Here is an 18,084-nt window from a genome sequence, read left to right on the forward strand (position 1 = left end):
GTAAAGGGTAAAATGCTGGGGAAAGCCCACCACAGAAAATGTCAGCTGTTCCTAGTGTTCTGAATAATTCTCCCTGACCTCCATCTTATCATACTCCTGTCACCTGCCCCTGCTCCCGCCTCTGCCCCCAGGTACACACAGCTTCCAAATTTGGATCCTGAAGATTCAGAACTTAGTTTTTTCAAAACTCAATCTATTTTAGTGATGGTTTGGATTTGCTCCACATGGTTAATTTGCTCAGTCCCAAACCAGCATAACCTCTGAACCCATTTCAGAAAGGGGATTTACCTGGGACTACCATAATATAGTTTTCTAATTAAGTAATCAAATAGCCAGTTAAATACTCATTAATCACGCCTTAAAAAGTTTATTTGGTCAAGTAGAATTAATTTTAGTGTCCACTGCAAATTCACATTGGTTTATCTCTTGCTATTCAAAAACTGCAAGACATCAGGAAGAAAAGTGTTTTGGGACAGTGATCAAAAGGAATAGGGGGTAACTAATCTTGGAAAGACTGGTTTTAAATTGGTAAATGTTCCTATTGTCAATTTCCATTTCCACCTAAAAATAAATTAAAGCAAATGTCCATCCTTAATAATTAAAATTTAGAGAGGGACTGTTTCTTTTGTAAAAATATCTATTACTTGAGCAATTATAAGGATCCGTGTGTGTGTGTGTGTGTGTGTGTGTGTGTGTGTGTGAAAATTAATGGTTCTAGTCAAGAATTCAGTATTCTACTGTGCCTGATGTACCTAAGTAAAGAGATATTAGGATTATGCAATATGATTTTCAAACACTTTTATCTATGAATCCTTTATTAATCTCAATATGTACAGTCATAGAATTTTAAATAAATAGCAATTAGTATCAGCCTTACAAAATGTCTTCTAAACATTCATATTATGCCAAATCCTGCTGGCCTTATTCATGAGAGCAGGACAGGACAGCCACATCAGTAAAAACTGGGACACCCACATCAGTAAAAACGACATACATATGTACAAACTTTTGAGATTTGGACTCTATCTATCTAAAGCAACTTAAAAAAATCAGAGTTCAATCCTTCTAATCCTAGGTTTAAAACAGAAAAAAAAATCATGAATGGTCTAGAGAAGATAGATTGGGGACTTCTATTCCCTCATAACACAATAAACACAGTTTCTATGAAACTGAAAGATGACAAATTCAAAATCTGATTTTTTTTATAAACATAGCACAAAATTAGCTTGTGGAACTCATTGCCACAAGATATCTCTGGAGCCAGGATATTAGCAGGGTTTCAAAGGAGATCAAATATTTATTGGACAAAAGTACTATCCAGAGTTATAATAGTAAACATTATAAAATAAACAAGAGTTTTGGAAGGGATATACATCCTCAAACTTGAGAGCCTAAGTGAACCTCCAATTATTGGGGAGTTGGGAGGAAACTTTCCCTAGGGGGAGATTACCTGATAACTACCTATTACTGCCTGGTTAGCTATAAGCTTGATCCAACAGCCAATAAAATCAACTGGAGTCTTGCACCTTCCTCTGAAGCATCTCATAGTTGCCACTATCAAAGGCACAATACTGGACTACATGGACTAGTGGGCTGATCTCTATTCCTATGTTCCCAAACAAAAGAGTTAAAAGGACGTCTAATTGTCTGAACCATAACAACCAATTAAACAGTTTCTTTGAATACAAAGCTTCTTTAGTAGGTTTTACATTACCTACCTGGGAGCTTTGTCAAAGCAAATGTTAGTAAAAACTGTTTACCAAAGGAAAGGTAGTTAAATATCTTGTGCAGATGACAGCATTGTTATAGCAATCAATAAGGAAATACATGTGTGGAAAGGCAGCTGTAAATACCCGGGCATGAACAATGACTGAGGATAACATTTTTGCTATCTAGATGAGCAAACTTTTTCACATTCCACTTTTAAAAAAGATATTTCTTTGCAGATTCTTCCAGCTATTCTTTACTGCGCAGTGGAAACCTGCTATTAAAATATACAAATGCAGGAATTTAGATGGGCTGCTTAAGCTCAGTTCACTCCAGTGCAGGAAAATATGGGATTTTTTTTTTTTTTTACTTTTGGTCGCTAGTGAGATTACTGACTCAATATGTTTGGCATAAAACCGGGACAGTTTAGAAACAAAACTCTGTTAGACTCCCTTAATCAATGCAAACATTCAGCACAGTAGTTTAGCAATTTATTAACATACAATATCAATTATACCAGACTATGAATATAAAGGTGATGAACTATATAAGCCTTGATGAGGTCATGGTTTTTTATACGATCCAAATTGAGAACCAGACATCAAACCAGAGAGATCTGCTAATCCCCTCACAAAGACCCAGATTGCAAATCAGATTCCCATGTCAGGGTGGCTTTGACTAACAAAGTCTACAATCTGGGGCTTATTGGGGCAACCCCCCTCCTAAGTATTTCTACAAGCTCCAACACTGGAGGTAAAATCCTAGACCCATTTACGTCAACAGCAAAACTCACTTTGACATTAGGATTTTGCCCTGGGTAGCTGTGGGTCTGATCTGAAGGCCAGGGAAGTCAATGGGAGTAATTTCAATGAGCTATAGATCAGGTTTGTATTAGGACCTACTCATGACAATGGCAAAACTCCTGTTGTCTGCACTGGGTGCAGGATCAGCCATTAAGTGATACATAATGAATTTCAAGTAGATAACAGGTTTTGGTGGTACAAAGTTAAATATCAGACCATCTACCCCATCAGTAGCAAATTGTTGCAAGGGAGGTTTGCTTTGAAGAACTGCCTGATACCTGTTACTATAATTGTTTAAAGATATTTAATCAGCCAATAAGGAGAAGCTGCATCATTTTTGTTGAATAAGGCTGAAACCTTAATAGCACAGAACTTGAATTACAAGATTGAGCAAGCCACGGCTTGTACCACACAAACAAGCCTACTGTACCCAAAACAAAATTATGCAAAAATATTTCGAGTTGCAGATAGATAGTTGTATTGATAAGACATTTATAATCCCTTTCTGAATCTGATACAAGTTCCTAGGTGAAATGAGCTTGGCATTTTCACTTTAATTGATTAGTAACCATTCATATTGCCAAACTTCACTGCATAGATTCACTTAAAAATTCCAGTCTCTACTATGGAGAAAGTCAGAGGAGGGGTGCTTGGACAATTTGTATAGTGGGGGTGCTGAGAGCCATTGAACCAAACTGTAAACCCTGTAGATGATGGAAACTTCTCCAAGCCAGGGGGTGCAGCAGCAGCACCCCTAGTTGCAGCACCTATGAGTCAGAGCTTCAAAAATGAGGGCAGCATCACCTTAGGAAATCTAACTCATGTGGGAGACACCTGCTGTGATCAGCTGCTAGTATCATTAGCCTTCTGGATCACTTACAACACTCACACTCCAAACATAGAGGAGATGCTAGTAAAAAAAGACTTTCTTTTTCCTTTGCAACAGTAAGCATGGTTCATACATAGGGTTTCTGTTATGAGGGTTCATATGCAAGCCTCTAAGGGTGCAATGCAGCCTAGAAGACGCTTATCTGAAGTATAGTGAGAACAAAAGCAGTGGAACCACCACCACGGGCATGCATGCCCCAGAGAGTACCTCCACAGCTGGTCTCTAGGGCCGTGCCTATAATAAACTTCGCAGCTATAATTTGCCACCAGAGCTAATGACAATGGAAGCTCAAGTCACCCCAGGGCACTGCAGAGGGGGAAATGTTCCCAAATGCAGCCAATCCGTGCAGGTTCCCTGAGTTAAGGGTCAGGCTTCTGTCATTCAGTTTTGGGGGAGTTTCACATCCCCGAGGCTGTGCTCATTGTCTCAGAACGATGCTCGTAGTGCTTAGACTTTCCAGTCTTCTGTAGCAGAACATTCCAGCATGACAAGTTATGATTTTATAATGCACTCAAGGTCCCCAGTTATGCAAAAACAACTGAATTTATGCATAACAAGAAGGAGCAGCAAGGCACCTAACAAATACAGTTGAGTTATTTGACTATTTTAGCCTCTTTATTTGAAATGCCTGATAAATGCATAAAAACCAAAGTACATGTTCTTGATCCATTGCTGCCAATGGAAGTTTTGTCCCTGACCCCAGTGGAAGCAGGAGGGGCCCAAGGTCTAGGATACATTTATAGAACTACATGGTAAACGTATTCAACAGAGCATTAAATCACTACGGGTGATTATCTACACTTCCTCTGACCTCACCTTCTTAAAGCGAAGGGGAAGAGATTCCCTGATCTACAGCAGCTTAATTGAAATCAATGTGTGTCTCAGAGTTGACTTCAGTGGAAGCAGGATTTGGTCCCCAAGGGAGTAGTAAATCCACTAAAAGAGAAACTCTTATTAAAGTAAAAATGTCTGATAGGGAAGAGATGGAAGCATTTGCATGAGATTACAAGTAATGAAATAATTGGAAGTAGACAAGTTTCCACTCTAAACTCCACAACAGACAGAAACAAAGGAGTAATGAGCAATAATCCCATCTATTGCCTTGAGTATATTTGTATGCAAATGACACTTCTGAAAACCTGGCACCTTGAAGACAGACGTGTGTCATCTTGTAAACGGCTCATCTTTGCACACCAAGCATGCTTACAGGGGACGTTTAGGGCTATGGTGGAGAAGGGTTGATAGTGGCTGTAGTTTGTATTTGACTCTGCACAGCCTTTTCCAACGTGGGGGCTTTCTCTAGGCATCTGCAAAAGTGGCCATGAGTGAATGGCAGCTATTGGGTACTCAGTTCCCTTTGGCAATGAGGCCATTTTTAAGATGTCTTCTTTTAAGGTGCCTAAACACATAAGTATCCCAGGCTGTAAACATTAGTATATGTACATCGCTTTACTACCCCTTCCAGATGAGGTAAACTGAATATGATTTTTCAAGGTACACCTCTATCCCGATAGCACGCTGGCCTCGGGAGCCAAAAAATCTTACCGCATTATAGGTGAAACCGCCTTATATCAAACTTGCTTTGATCTGCCGGAGTGCGCAGCCCCGCCCCTCCGGAGCACTGCTTTACCGTGTTATATCCGAATTCATGTTATATCAGTTTGCGTTATATTGAGGTAGAGGTGTACTGTATAACAACATTGTTTGGTGTTTTTTGCATACCCTTTATAGGAGGCATTTATTATCGTCTATATTGTGCCTCCAGCTGCCTTTGTATTCTCGCAGCTAAATGCGCCTCCAGGAGGCAAGACATAATGGAACAGGTGGCTAGCTCAGCATGCTATTTTTAGCTATACCTGCCTATCAAAGTACAACTGGTAGAATTGCTTGTTTCAGTATTTCCCAAGAGCTCTCCTAAGGAACAAGGATTAGAGACATGGGCTTTGCCCTCGCCCGTGAAGAATTGTAGGCTGGCCCTGTCTCCATCAGTATATGCAGTATCATTTGGGAGCTGTTTAAAAGTATTTTTAAAAATACTTTACTGAGCTGCTTCCATCTGTATTTAGCTTTTGAATGAAAGTCAGAATATAAGCGAGAGGCAGCCTATGGTAGGAAACAATTTTGGATGGGGGAGGGAGAGAACAAATCCCTGTTTTCAGAACATTGTTTGAGCAACTATAAAGTTCAGGCCTGTGAAATCAAAGGAAAAATAAAGTTCACTTTAATAACCATGTGTCTCCAAATGTTCGGGCATCTTTATTATTTTTTATAAAGTGCTTAGACATTGTCATGACAGTGCTCTTGAAGCTCAAAACAGGTATAAGATTTACCCAATGATCGTGTTTTTCTAGAGCTAGATTTTAATAGACTGAATGAGGATATACTTGATTCTGAAGATGAACAGGGTCTCTGATTCACAGTCAAGTTATCTGTACATACATGTTATCTACAGAGTTGCAAATATGCATTTCCCAATGTAGCCGAAGCATAGCACAAACACAGGAAAGCTTGGCAGGTTCACACAACGTGTCAAACTGTTGTCCACTTTTGACATTTGATAATCCCTCCATGGCAGCATCAATAGTTGAGGCAATGCAACATAAAAAGGTCAAAAACAATTACTACTTTAAATATTTTAAACTTTAAAAATCCTGCTGATCAAAAGTGACTCCTAACTTTATCAAATAGACAAAGCTAAAATTATTTGCAAATCATAAAGGATACTCTCTCTCCCCCCCTTCACTCCCCGTTACCTGTACGCCAAACAAGTCAAGGCACCTTTCAACTGAACAAGAATGCATATAATCAGTAAGGCATGGACTTCATCACAAAGAAAGAACACGTCAAAATGTGAAATCCAATGGCATTCTTGAGACAGATTTGGAGAAAAAAAAATCAAGTAGATATTACCACTTGTTTTGACAAAACTGCAAAATATAAACCGACCTTATCAGTAATACTTGTTTTCCATGTTCTACTTTATTCATTCTGATATATATGTATAGGCAAAATACCTAGATGACATTTTTAAACCAGTGCAAGACAATTTGTTTCTTCTTTTTACAATAAGTCCCAGTTTTGGGCCTGATCTTGCTAACACTGATCACAAGTCAGTCTATGTATTTATACCACATCGACCACAAAGGGGGCCTTGAGCCATCATGGGCCCTTACATGCTACTGCAATAAAAATAACTACCTTATTCATGTAACTAGTTCCATTTACTTCAATAAAATGAGAAAGGTACAAGGGTATGTTGAAGTGTTTTCAGGATCAAGCACTTTAGTTGTAACCACTGACTTTGTAGATCCTGAAGATTTGTTCAATATTAATACCTAGCATTCACAGCTTGTTGAATTCAGTGCAGAAGAATCAATATGGCTTAACTGAGCTTCTTGTTAGTAACTTGGGCCATGCACACCTGTATTCCCTGAACACTCAAAATTCTCATGTCATGGGGAATTTTCAGTGCACATGAAGTTATACTACTGCGTGTAATGCCAAGCAATTACATACACAATGCCCCAAGTTTATTACTAGCATATAGTTGATTTTTTCAAGGTATTACTCTAATTTCTCAGCAGTATGAAAAGATAAACAGTGTAAACATAACAGCTTATGTATGTGACTTTACAGCAACAGAAGCGGAAAACGCAAACTGTAAAAATTTCAGATCGGGTAGTCATATGGGTGTTGCACTCAAGACACACAAACACTAAGTTGGCTCAGTACAAAACCATGGAAAGACTTCCAGTTTCTGAGGATTAAGGGTTTTTTATTTTAATGCTCTTAAGTCTCAGACAGACATTTTAGTTGGTTACACTCTAACCATGAGTAATTCAAAAGTCCTTAGTTTAAAACTGAGAAGTATGCTTCTCTGGTGCAGAGAAGAGAGGTGAGCAAGGACTCACTATTCAGAACAACCAGTTTTCAGTGCATTTTTCCTAAAGAGAAAGCTTTATAGCAGTACCGGAAATGTATGAGCCTAAGCTTGTGGTCTTTGCCCGATGAGCTTTGTCTGAGTAAAGGACTGCGGTATTGAGCCATTCATGAGTATTTAAAAGCAAGGTTTCTTTAGACACAAACGCATAGAAGAAAAAAGTGGAAAATCCATTCAGATAAAATATTATAGGTTTATTTAAAACTTATTTTCAACTTGAATATGCAAAATACGAACTCCAACAAAATGTTCATTTTTACTTTGTAGTTTACAAATATACAAAATAGACGTTTGTTTAAATTTATATTACATATTTATTATGTAAAGAACTATATAGAAAACATTTGTTCTGCTTAAGGCATATTTGGGAATAAGCCATTGTACAAATTATTGCACATTGAAACCACAGTGCATTACAGACTGTCTGCATAAAGTTTTTTTCTTAAGAAAAAAAAGAAAAGAAATAAATCAGGTTTATTTACCTGACTTAGGTCATAATTGTAGATCGGAAGACAAAAATATTTCCTTGTCAGATATGCAGCAGTTTGAGAACTTTGGCTTCCTGTTTTTGGTACCTTTAGAACCAACAGTCACTAAGCACCATGAAATAGGCTTTTAAACAATTCTGTACCTGAATTTCTTCCTCCTCTTTTAACATAGTAATGGCTTTTAGAAGGAAAAAAAAGACAAGATGACATTTACATCTCATATTGCATTGAAACAAGATTTAAGGGAATGTAATCTCCCTGTGTAATCTCCCCTCCCACCCAACAAGCAGTCTATTTAACCCTGATATCCTTGACTTCCAGTCACTCCTTGGCATTTTGTAGTCCAGAAATATTCAAGTTGGATTTAGAAATGGAATGATAGAAGATCCAGTCATTGACCCCAATGTTTTTCTTTAATTTATAATTAAAAAAAGAAGAGTTCCAACATTTGCATTTGATTATCTATTTATTTCCACTCTTTGGAAGACTTCACCATGATTCCTTGTAGTGCTTTAGCTGGGCTCCTCCCTCGTGTGGAAGACAGTCTGCTGTAAATACTGAATCTCTTATGGCAGTATGGGAAAGATCCACTGCTTCTGATTAAAAGTGCCTCTTCATATGTAAGGCTAGGTGATCTGACCTGGAAAATGCTCTGTCACATCTCTGACACTGAAAAGGGCGGTGGCCGGTGTGTTTCCTGTAGTGACGGGTAAGTTCATCGGAGCGGGCAAATTTCCATCCACAGCCCTCCCAATCACAGTGGTATGGTTTTTCGCCTTCAAAAATAATAATAAAAAAATCACGTCAATTAAGTCCATATTTGTCTGCAGTCGTGCACATATTTTAGTATGTTCCAGTAAGGATAATATTCCAGCCTTCTATTAATATCTTCACTCAAGAAGTTTGGTAACATACAGGAAAATTAATGTTTTCATTAAAGAAAATAAGAACAATAAGGCTTTTTGTGGTAATTTATATATATCTAGCTACAAAGATGCTAAAATCAGACAAAGGGCAAAAAACACCTATTCTTTGCATGACAGTATGATTAAATGTCTTATAAGGAAGTTCCTTTTATTGAAACCTTAACTACAACACTTGTTATTTCCAGACTTTATCTTGTATGCAGGAATTTAGAGTACAAAGCTCAGATAATAGTATCAATACATATATGCATTTTACTGATTGAGGATTGTTAAACAAGTATCAATCAGAAACAGCTCAGATTGTAATGGATTTAGATTATAGTGGATTTCAGGACTAAAAAACCTGCTGTAAACTTCATTAGATCAACTTTATTAAAAAATTAGAGGGCTCAATCTCATGGCCTTTTAAGCAAAGCTCCTATTGACTTCAGTGGGAACTTTACTTAAAGATTATAGACTTATCACATTAGCATTCTGGAAAGCATCTATCCAGTCTGAAAATACCAGAAAAACTGTTAGCCATTTATCTCAGGAGAAATTCAAAACCCAGTCCTGCTCACATTGACATTAGCTGGGACATGATAAGTACCATAGTTTCCACTCTCAACTCTGAGATGTCCCTTAGCGCTTTCCTACCTCTTCTGCTCACAGAATAAATTCCAATTCCTACAACTTCATTCAGGGATCCTGAATAATTCAAATCTAAGTTATACCATGCTTTTAGAGAATGGCAAAAGTAGTGACTATTATTTATCAGAAATCCTTTCACCAACTTCATTACTGCAGTAAGCGTTCTTCAGTGGCAAAGTTAAACCATACCTGTGAGATCAAGCTCAAATATGAATGTTAATGTATTTATTATTTTACTTGTATTCCAATGGTAGTTGAGGAACCTTAAACTAGTTTTCTTGCAGTGATAATAAAGCAGAAGAATAACTTTTAAAAAGTAGACTACACATTTTATCATGTCATTAACACAGAATTATAAAAATGTTCTCGGAGTATCTTGCTTCACCTGCAAGCAACAGCATTATCTTCCATTGATTTCAGAACTGCGATAACTAGGGACATGCCAGTAATAGACTCTCTCCAGTTAGAAGAGCAAACCAGGACAAAAGAAAAAAGTTTTAAACCACGAGCAAAGAAAGTAAAATCTAAGGAGATACCTGCACATAGGCTCCTGTCATACAGCTGAGCCAGTGCTATCTAGATCAACAAATTCAGCTTGACTTCCAACTACCTGCCAATTAACTAGCCACATAGCAATAGACATGCAAACAAACCTTGTGTCTGCAAAAACACCCTGCAATGTCTGAGTCATTTTGAGCCACGAAGTAACCTCCAATCCAGTAGGTAAAACCATAAATTGCATTTTTTTTTAAACTGAATAAAAAGTGGGATTATTTTTCCCCACAAAAATGCATCCTTTTAGCTGATCAAAAAATTTGGAGATTCAACATTTTTGGATCAGCTGTATTTAATTACCTGAGCAGACTATACCTCCCTAAAGAGAGCCCAGAAAGGGGTCCATCTCTTTCATACACTTTGGTAACACTTATATAGCGTGCCATGCCAATAAAGCCTTATTGAATGGACCTTACCTGTGTGGGTCCTAAGATGTGCCTTGAGATGAGAGCTCTTGGTGTAGGTTTTGCCGCAACCCGCATAGTCGCAGGTGTGCGTGGCGGTCCTTTTCCTGGGCCACGACCTACGTCCCCTCTTTGGCTTGGTTTCTTCTGGCAGACAGCTCCCAGGTGGCATCAGCTCTAAAGGTGAAGAGGGCGCAGTCAGCATCATCACCCCTTGTACCAAGGGAGGCACATTTAAAGGCTCTCCCGAAACATTTAGACACTTAGACTGACCTTGATACTGTAGTGCACTTGGTGGGAGCTGTTCTGGCAGGAAAGGAGGGTAGCCCGGGGCAGGGTGGTAGCCTGGGGGCAATGACAGGTGACTTAGCCCCTGGGAGGAAGGATGGCAGTCTCTGCTGTTCATCATCTCCTCTGGAGCCAAGGAGGGGTTAGTCCTGCTGGGCAGCGGCCTCCCCAAGGGGAACTCGTGCTGCTGGGCTCGCTGGCTAGCGCCAGGAGGAGGCTGGGCAATGGTGCAAGAAGGGGCTGCCTCCTGCTTGATTTTTTGGCACATCCTGGGGAGGGAGCCGTAAGGGGCGCCGGGGCTGTCCGTGCAGGGAGCAGCCGGGTTGTTCTTGCCGCTAACACTGATGTGGTTATATTCCCCCATGTTCACCGTGGCTTTCACAACAAATTTCCCATGCAGGCTGCCCAGAGGCGACTGCTGCTGCTGCTGCATGTAAACCGGGTCCAAATCCGGCCTCATCAGCTCGGCTACAAATCCACCGGACGGGGACACGTCGTTGATGTCGGCCAGGTTGAAGGGGGCGGCGGAGGCGGGCTCCCGGGCGGCGCCGTACAGGAGGCCGGGCTCCCCCCTCTGCAGCGGGTAGGTGAAGTGGCAGGCGCTGGCGGCGGGCGCCGAGGGGCAAGCGCTGGCCGGGGGCGAGGCGGCGGAGACCACCACGGCCGCGGCGGCCGCCGGCTCCTGGTGGATGAGCGAGTTGGAGAGGATGAAGTCGAAGTCCAGCAGCTCGTTGAGCTCCTCCGCCTCCCTCCGGGCCATGAGCGCCGGGCTGGCCCCGCGGCTGCCGCTGCTCGCCTGGGTCTCCAGCTCGGCCGGCAGCTCGTAGGGCCGCCCCGTCAGCCCGGGCGGGAGCCGCTTGAGATGGGACAGCTCCTCCCTCCAGCGCTGCGGGCAGGAACAGACACGGGCACCGGTCACCACCGGGCTGGCCAGGCGGGCACCCCCGCCCCATCTAGAGTTCCCCCCGGCATTGCACGGGGGCCGGGCGCACGCACCCCACGGGAGACCCGCATTCACGCTCAGACAAGTTCACACGCAGGTGTCGTTCCTGCTACGTGCTGTTTGTAACCACGGCCCGCCGAGACACGGCGCTCCCGCTGGGGCAGGGCCCCCCGCCCCGCTCCACTCCCTAGTCCCAGCCACTGAACTCCGCGTCAGGCGCGCTGGGGAGTAGGCAGCTCCTCCGCCCGCGCCCACGCCTAGGAGAGGCTGCCGGATCGCTGCCTGTTGCAACCCGGCCAGCCCGGGGTGAGCGCCCCGGAGCGCTGCCCCCCCTCGAGCAGCCGATCGCATCTCCCCCAAGGGTTTCCAGCGGCGCCCGGCACACGCCCCGGCCAGCGCGGCCACAGCCCAGAGGGAGCAGCGTGACACTGCCCGGCCAGAAAGGGGAACTAGAGCCCGCCTCAGCCCGCAGCTGGGACTCGCTGAGCGCAGCCCAGCCCCGGTCACTTTGGCCAGGTGGAGCCGAGCAGCTCCCCTCCGCTGCGATCCACGCACCGGGCACTCACTTGGCCCCAGCCGCGCGGCGGAGCACAGGGCTAGGCTGGGCAGGGTGGGGAGGGATACTCACATTGCTGGCACCTGCCTGCCTCAGAGCTTTCTCCCTGCCCGCCGTGCCCGCTGCGAAGGTCGCGATGGAGGGGAGCAGCGTGCCGCTGAGAGCCATGTCAAATTCGCCGGGTGGCTGCCTGCAGACAACACGGGGGAGAGAAACGGACAGCACTGAGAACTCCGCCGCTGCTCGGAGACTCGGATCCACGTTGCTGTACCACCGGGATCCATCAAATGCAAAGGGGGCGGGGGGAGAAGAGACACACCACCCACCTCATTCAAGTGTCAGGGGCGGCTGCTCGGTCTGGGAGCCCGACGGAGAGTCCAGCTCGGGGAGAGGCTCAAAGGGGGGAATAAAAAAGTTGCACCGAAAATATGAAAAAAATTGCAAGACAAATATCCTTTAATTACAGATCAAACGGGGAGGCGGGGGCCCGGCTGCTCCCCTCCGCCAAATCCCCTTCGGCTCCTGCTGCTCCGGAGCAGGCGGTGGCTCGGTGCTAGCAGCGGTCCCGCCGCGGCGCAGCAGCCGCCGCCGCCGCCTGGCAGCAGTAGCAGCGAGGCAGCAGAAGTTGGGCGAGGAGGAGGGGGGCGGCGCGAGACGGTTCCCGGGGATTCCCTGCTCGCGCCGCTGCCATGGGGGAGCCGCTGCTGCTGCGAGTTGGTGAGCAGGAAGGGGGGGGGTGCGGGAGCCGCCGCCGTGTCCTCGCGGGCGGGGCTCGCACCCAGAGCGCTGACACTGTCCGTTCGGAACTGTCACGCCGCGCGGCCGGGCCGCCCCACTTATAACTTCATCTCCCTCTGCGCCCCCGCCCAACCAGCGTGGTCACCCGGGCTCCGCCCACCGTCGCCGCGGCAACCACAAAAACAAACTTTCTCAGAACACGTGGGGGAGGGAAGGGGGGAAGGGAAGGGATGGGCCGTGACGCAAGCAAAGCAGCTGGCTGGCAGCGCGCGGCATTGACGCCACCGAGGAGGAGTCCGCGACGCAGAAGCAGCTCCCCCCTCCTTCCCCCCCGTCCGCGGGCAGCGCCGCAGGGCCTCGCGCACCTGTGCGGGGAGGGGCTGGACGGGAGGAGACGGATAGAAGGGCGGGGGGCAGGGAAGACGGGGGGAATGAGGGAGAAGGGGACAGGGATGGATGGAGAGAGGGGAAGGGATGCAGGGAGGGGAAGAAGGGGGCAGGGATGGAGGAAGAGGAAGGGGGAGGGGTGCAGGGAAGGGACAGAAGGGATGGAGGGATACAGGGAAGGGACGGAGGAGAAGAAGGGGGAGGGATGGAGGAAGGGGGAGGGGTGCAGGGAAGGGGCAGAGGGGAAGAAGGGGGCAGGGATGGAGGGATGCAGGGAAGGGACAGAGGGGAAGAAGGGGGCAGGGATGGAGGAAGGGGGAGGGGTGCAGGGAAGGGACGGAGGGGAAGAAGGGAGGGATGCAGGGAAGGGATGGAGGAAGAGGAAGGGAGAGGGGTGCAGGGAAGGGACAGAAGGGATGGAGGGATACAGGGAAGGGACGGAGGAGAAGAAGGGGGAGGGATGGAGGAAGGGGGAGGGGTGCAGGGAAGGGGCAGAGGGGAAGAAGGGGGCAGGGATGGAGGGATGCAGGGAAGGGACAGAGGGGAAGAAGGGGGCAGGGATGGAGGAAGGGGGAGGGGTGCAGGGAAGGGACGGAGGGGAAGAAGGGAGGGATGCAGGGAAGGGATGGAGGAAGAGGAAGGGAGAGGGGTGCAGGGAAGGGACAGAAGGGAAGAAGGGGGGAGGGGAGGGTTTGACCAGATCACAAGAGTGAAATATCAGGACACATTGGGTGAGCGGGGGGTAAGGGGGGAGACAGACAGACACAGGTGCACAGCCCCGACCGGAGCCAGAGGCTGGTCCGCCTGGCCCTGTGCTACCAGCGTGCCCCTTCCTGTTGAGGGTGGGCTCATGCTGCGCCACACAGCTCCCCTGCCTAGCGCCCCCTGGATCCACTATGCCCAGAGCCCCCCTACAACCCTTCCACCACAAATGCACAGTGATGTGCACACACACCTGCCCAGCGCCCCCCTGCCCACAGCCCCACCACAGCTGCTCAGCACCCCACACAGAACTCCCCACTTGCTAGTTTCTCAATACATACAGATTTCCCCTCTCTTCCTCCCTCCCTCCCACTGCCCTTCCCCACAGCCCCACCACCACAACTAAACAATGCCACACACAGACCCACGCAGCCCAGTGCCCTGACACACACAGATCTTCCCCACTGCCCAGCACCCCCCAACAGGTCCCCACTGTCTAGCACCCCAAAACACACAAACCTCCCCCACTGCCCAGCGCCCTCCACACTCTCACAGCCCAGCACCCCACACACACCTCCCAGACACTCACCATCACACCCTGCCCCCTTCCCTGGCCGCACTCACCAGCCCTGCTGGGAGATCTCCAGCTCCTAGGGTGAGAGCGGCGAGGGGAGTCCCCAGACTCTCCGCGTGCTGCGCCCGCCACAAGCACGAGCTCTGTGGCTCTCATTGGCCGGGAAAAGCGCCAATGGGAGCTGCCGGAGCCATGGAGCAGAGCTTGCAGACGCCAGCAGCACACAGAGCCCCCCCTCACCCTAAAAGCCAGAGGGACCTGCCAGGGGGTGAGGTGGGGAGTCCCGGCGGTGCTCACCTGGGGCGGCTCCCGTCCTGGGAAGCATCCGGCAGGCTGGTCCCTCTGGCTCCTAGGATCGCGGGGCGGGGCGGGTGGGGGGGCGGAGGGCTCTCTGCCCGCTCCCGGCGCCTGCAAGCCCCGCCCCTGCAGCACGCGGTGCTCCTGCCGGTGGGCAGGCGCCGGGAGCTGCCCCAGGAAGCGGTGAGTGGCAGCGCCGCGCCTGTGGTCCGGACGGTCCCTGATATCGGGACAAATGGCGTCCCGACCGATGTAAGGTTGGGACGCGGGACAAGTCCCCTAAAATCAGGACTGTCCCGATAATATCAGGACGTCTGGTCACCCTAGGGAGGGATGCATGGAAGGGAGTCAAGGAAGGATGGTGAGAGAGGAAGAAAGGGGTAGGGATGGAGGGAAGGGAAGGGAGTGAAGGATGGAAGGGGGGGGGAGACAAATTGATTTTTTTTCACCCCTTTTGAAAACGTTGCCTCTTGTTTTTCACTCTTGTTTTTTCAAGACCCAAAGGGAGAAATCCCCTCCCTCCTCCTAATCCATGGGAGGGGGAAAGGGGAGTTTGAGCTTCTCTATGAATAGCTCCAGTGCCTGATTCTGCTTGAACTTAGAGTTTTTCTGAAAGTGGCACCATTTTTCTCAGGTTTACCTCACCCCTGGGGTTCTGAATAACAGCAGTGAAACTGACCAAAGCCTTGTTAATTTTATGCTGCCAGTGCCTGGCAGAATTGTGAGGAGGAATAGAAGCACTGGAGCTGCCAGTTTGCAGACTCAGGAAAACAGGTCTGCATTGGTTTACATCTGGAAAGTTCTCTTCAGTTAATGAAAGCTGGGCACGTGCTTTTTTCAATCCCTGACAATGCATGGCAGAGAATACAATTATTAAAGAAAGAACAGTTTTATCCCCTTTTTGCACTGTTACCTGCACTTATATAGGTCGCAACCTCATATTCCTTGCACAATCTACAAGTTTGGGTGCATGGGTAATGCCCTAATTGTATTACCATTGCACCGTGATTTTGCTTGGTTCTTCTTAACTAGAGCGAAGTATACCTAGAAAATAGGTGATGAGTGCCCACAAACATTTGGATGTGTAACAGTAATGTAAATACTGTGATAAATTCACAGCCCCTTGCTTTCCATGATTCCACAATCATAGAAATGGAATTTAGAATTTACTTTTATCTTTAGAATTCTTCTCCCCTCTCTCTGCAGATCACCGTAAGAACTTCAGGAAGGACATTTGAAATAACACATAAAAGTGATTCCATGCACAAATATAGAGTGTTTTCTGTTTTCTGTTTCTCTGGAATTTGGCAGTCTATGGTGTTTAATATGGGCATATATGTTGGAGTACTACAGAAATTTTGCAGATCCTGTTAAAAAAAAGTCTGTCTTCACAGAATCCTCTCATCATTGGTACAGAAAGTGAAACAGAAGTGCTGCAGTATTTAGGGTTTCTGGATTCGTTTTTCTCCAGGAAACAATTTGGCTGCTTTTATTATGCCAGATAATTACAAAAAATGTACTATTTTAAAAATATTGTTGATTGGCAGCAGTAGCCCTGGAAACGAAAATGGGTGAGATTTTCAAAAGAGAGTAAGTGATTTAGGAACATAAGTCTCATTAACTTTTAATGGGACTGGCATTTCTAAGTCATGCAGTTTTCAATGTCTCACCCAACATGTAAAATAGGGCTTGAATTGTCTATGATTTAGGTGACCACTGGTATGTACTTTTAGTATTTTCAAAAAGCATATACCAAATGGTAAATTAGAACATGCTATAGCATGGCTAGTGCTGAATTATCAGACATGTTGTTTCAAAACTTCCAATTTTTTATGCAGTATATAGCTATTTATTTGTTCTAAAATCCATACTTTTACTGGCAGACTATTCTCAGACCTTGTATGACTCTTACATAAACAAAGTTTTAGCTTCTAGTAGAGACTTACTGAGTTGCTCTGCTCTTTGTGTTATAGAGGAAAATCTTGTTCTCAGATGCAGATTCTTGAAATGATGAGGGTTTGTCGATCCCATAAATCACCTTCTTTCAAGGCTGGGGCAGATATTCAAACAAGGTTATGAACCTCCTTACTTGTACAGTCATAATTCCAAAACAGGTTGATCAAGATGCATTAAGTCCCTGCCCTGTATAATTTATAAACATGAAGCTGAGTAACCTTTGATGACTAAATTAAACTCTAAAATAATAATAAAAAGCTTAGCTTTATTTTAGCAAACTGGTATTACAAGTTTCATGATATAAATGTTAATTATTAATATCTTTGGCACTAGAAAATGGATTTTTCTCTGCACAAAGTCCATTTCTTGGCAGAGGATTCATTGGGAATTATCAATATAAAAAGGATTAATGTGGAGACATGATGAATAATAAAACATTAAGGATGTTATCTAAATATTTCACATAGAGAGAAAGAGGTACATGTCTACCTATAATACTAGTTTTAGGATCAGCGGGCTCAGTTGTTTACAGACTCTGAATGATGCTTTGTTTTGATTCTTGTGAAAGCTGCCTTATTTATTTTCGTGGCCCAGGGTTCTCTCCTTGGTTTCCCTGTCTATATATTATATAATAAGCATGTTAATCAAGGGTGATCATGCTAGGTTCTTTTCATCCATGGTTTAAAACAATTAGAGAAACCCTTTCTGTTTTCCCCCTTAGCTTAGTCTGCAGAAAAATTCACTAGATGAAATAAGCTCTGTGTGGGGTTTTCCGATGTAGAGCAGTTAAATTGTCCTATTTGTTTTTTTAATTCATATTTCTGTACATGTTAATTTATTTTTATTCCTAAACCATTCCATAAGTTCCTATATTTAAATATAATTTGAAAGTCAGAGTCACTCCAGGCAAAAATTAGAATTAAATCCTTTATTAGAAGTACAACATTAAGCATAAAGAACGAGGAGTACTTGTGGCACCTTAGAGACTAAAAAATTTATTTGGGCATAAGCTTTCGTGAGCTAAAACCCACTTCATCGTATGCATACAGTGGAAAATACAGTACACACAGAGAACATGAAAAATAGGTGTTGCCATACCAACTCTAACGAGACTAATCAATTAAGGTGGGCTATTATCAGCAGGAGAAAAAAAAAAACGTTTGTAGTGATAATCAGGATGGCCCATGTGTCAAATATAGAAGTGACCTGCTCCTGCTCCCTTTGAAGTCCATGGCAAAACTCCATGGATTTCAGGAGCACAGGATTGGGCCCATGAATAGCAGAATTTGAAATAATGTAGA

The 18,084-nt window shown here is 45.2% G+C and overlaps 1 protein-coding gene across 2 annotated transcripts; it reads right to left on the reverse strand.

Annotated features, from left to right (window-relative positions):
* Nucleotides 1–8,427: 8,427 nt before the first annotated feature.
* KLF4 (KLF transcription factor 4) lies at nt 8,428–12,315 on the reverse strand. 2 transcript variants are annotated; one of them, XM_065406593.1, is made up of 4 exons: nt 12,202–12,315; nt 10,616–11,516; nt 10,355–10,519; nt 8,428–8,603 (listed from the first exon to the last, which is right to left on the reverse strand). In XM_065406593.1, the coding sequence occupies exons 1-4, from the start codon at nt 12,295–12,297 to the stop codon at nt 8,428–8,430; spliced, it is 1,338 nt and encodes a 445-aa protein (XP_065262665.1). In that variant the 5' UTR covers nt 12,298–12,315. The 2 variants fall into 2 exon arrangements, with proteins under 2 accessions (XP_065262665.1, XP_065262664.1); XM_065406592.1 differs by having other exon boundaries at nt 10,355–11,516.
* Nucleotides 12,316–18,084: the final 5,769 nt, after the last annotated feature.

Source organism: Emys orbicularis, chromosome 6, assembly GCF_028017835.1.
Source record: "Emys orbicularis isolate rEmyOrb1 chromosome 6, rEmyOrb1.hap1, whole genome shotgun sequence".
Classification (NCBI taxonomy): domain Eukaryota; kingdom Metazoa; phylum Chordata; order Testudines; family Emydidae; genus Emys; species Emys orbicularis.

Coding starts and splice junctions, on each gene's coding strand:
- KLF4 (XM_065406592.1), bottom strand. CDS start 12,297: ATGGCTCTCAGCGGCACGCTGCTCCCCTCCATCGCGACCTTCGCAGCG. Junction 11,517..12,201: donor GGCAGGCAGGTGCCAGCAAT/GTGAGTATCCCT, acceptor TCCTGCCCGCAG/CGCTGGAGGGAGGAGCTGTC. Junction 8,604..10,354: donor ACATCTTAGGACCCACACAG/GTAAGGTCCATT, acceptor TTATTTTTGAAG/GCGAAAAACCATACCACTGT.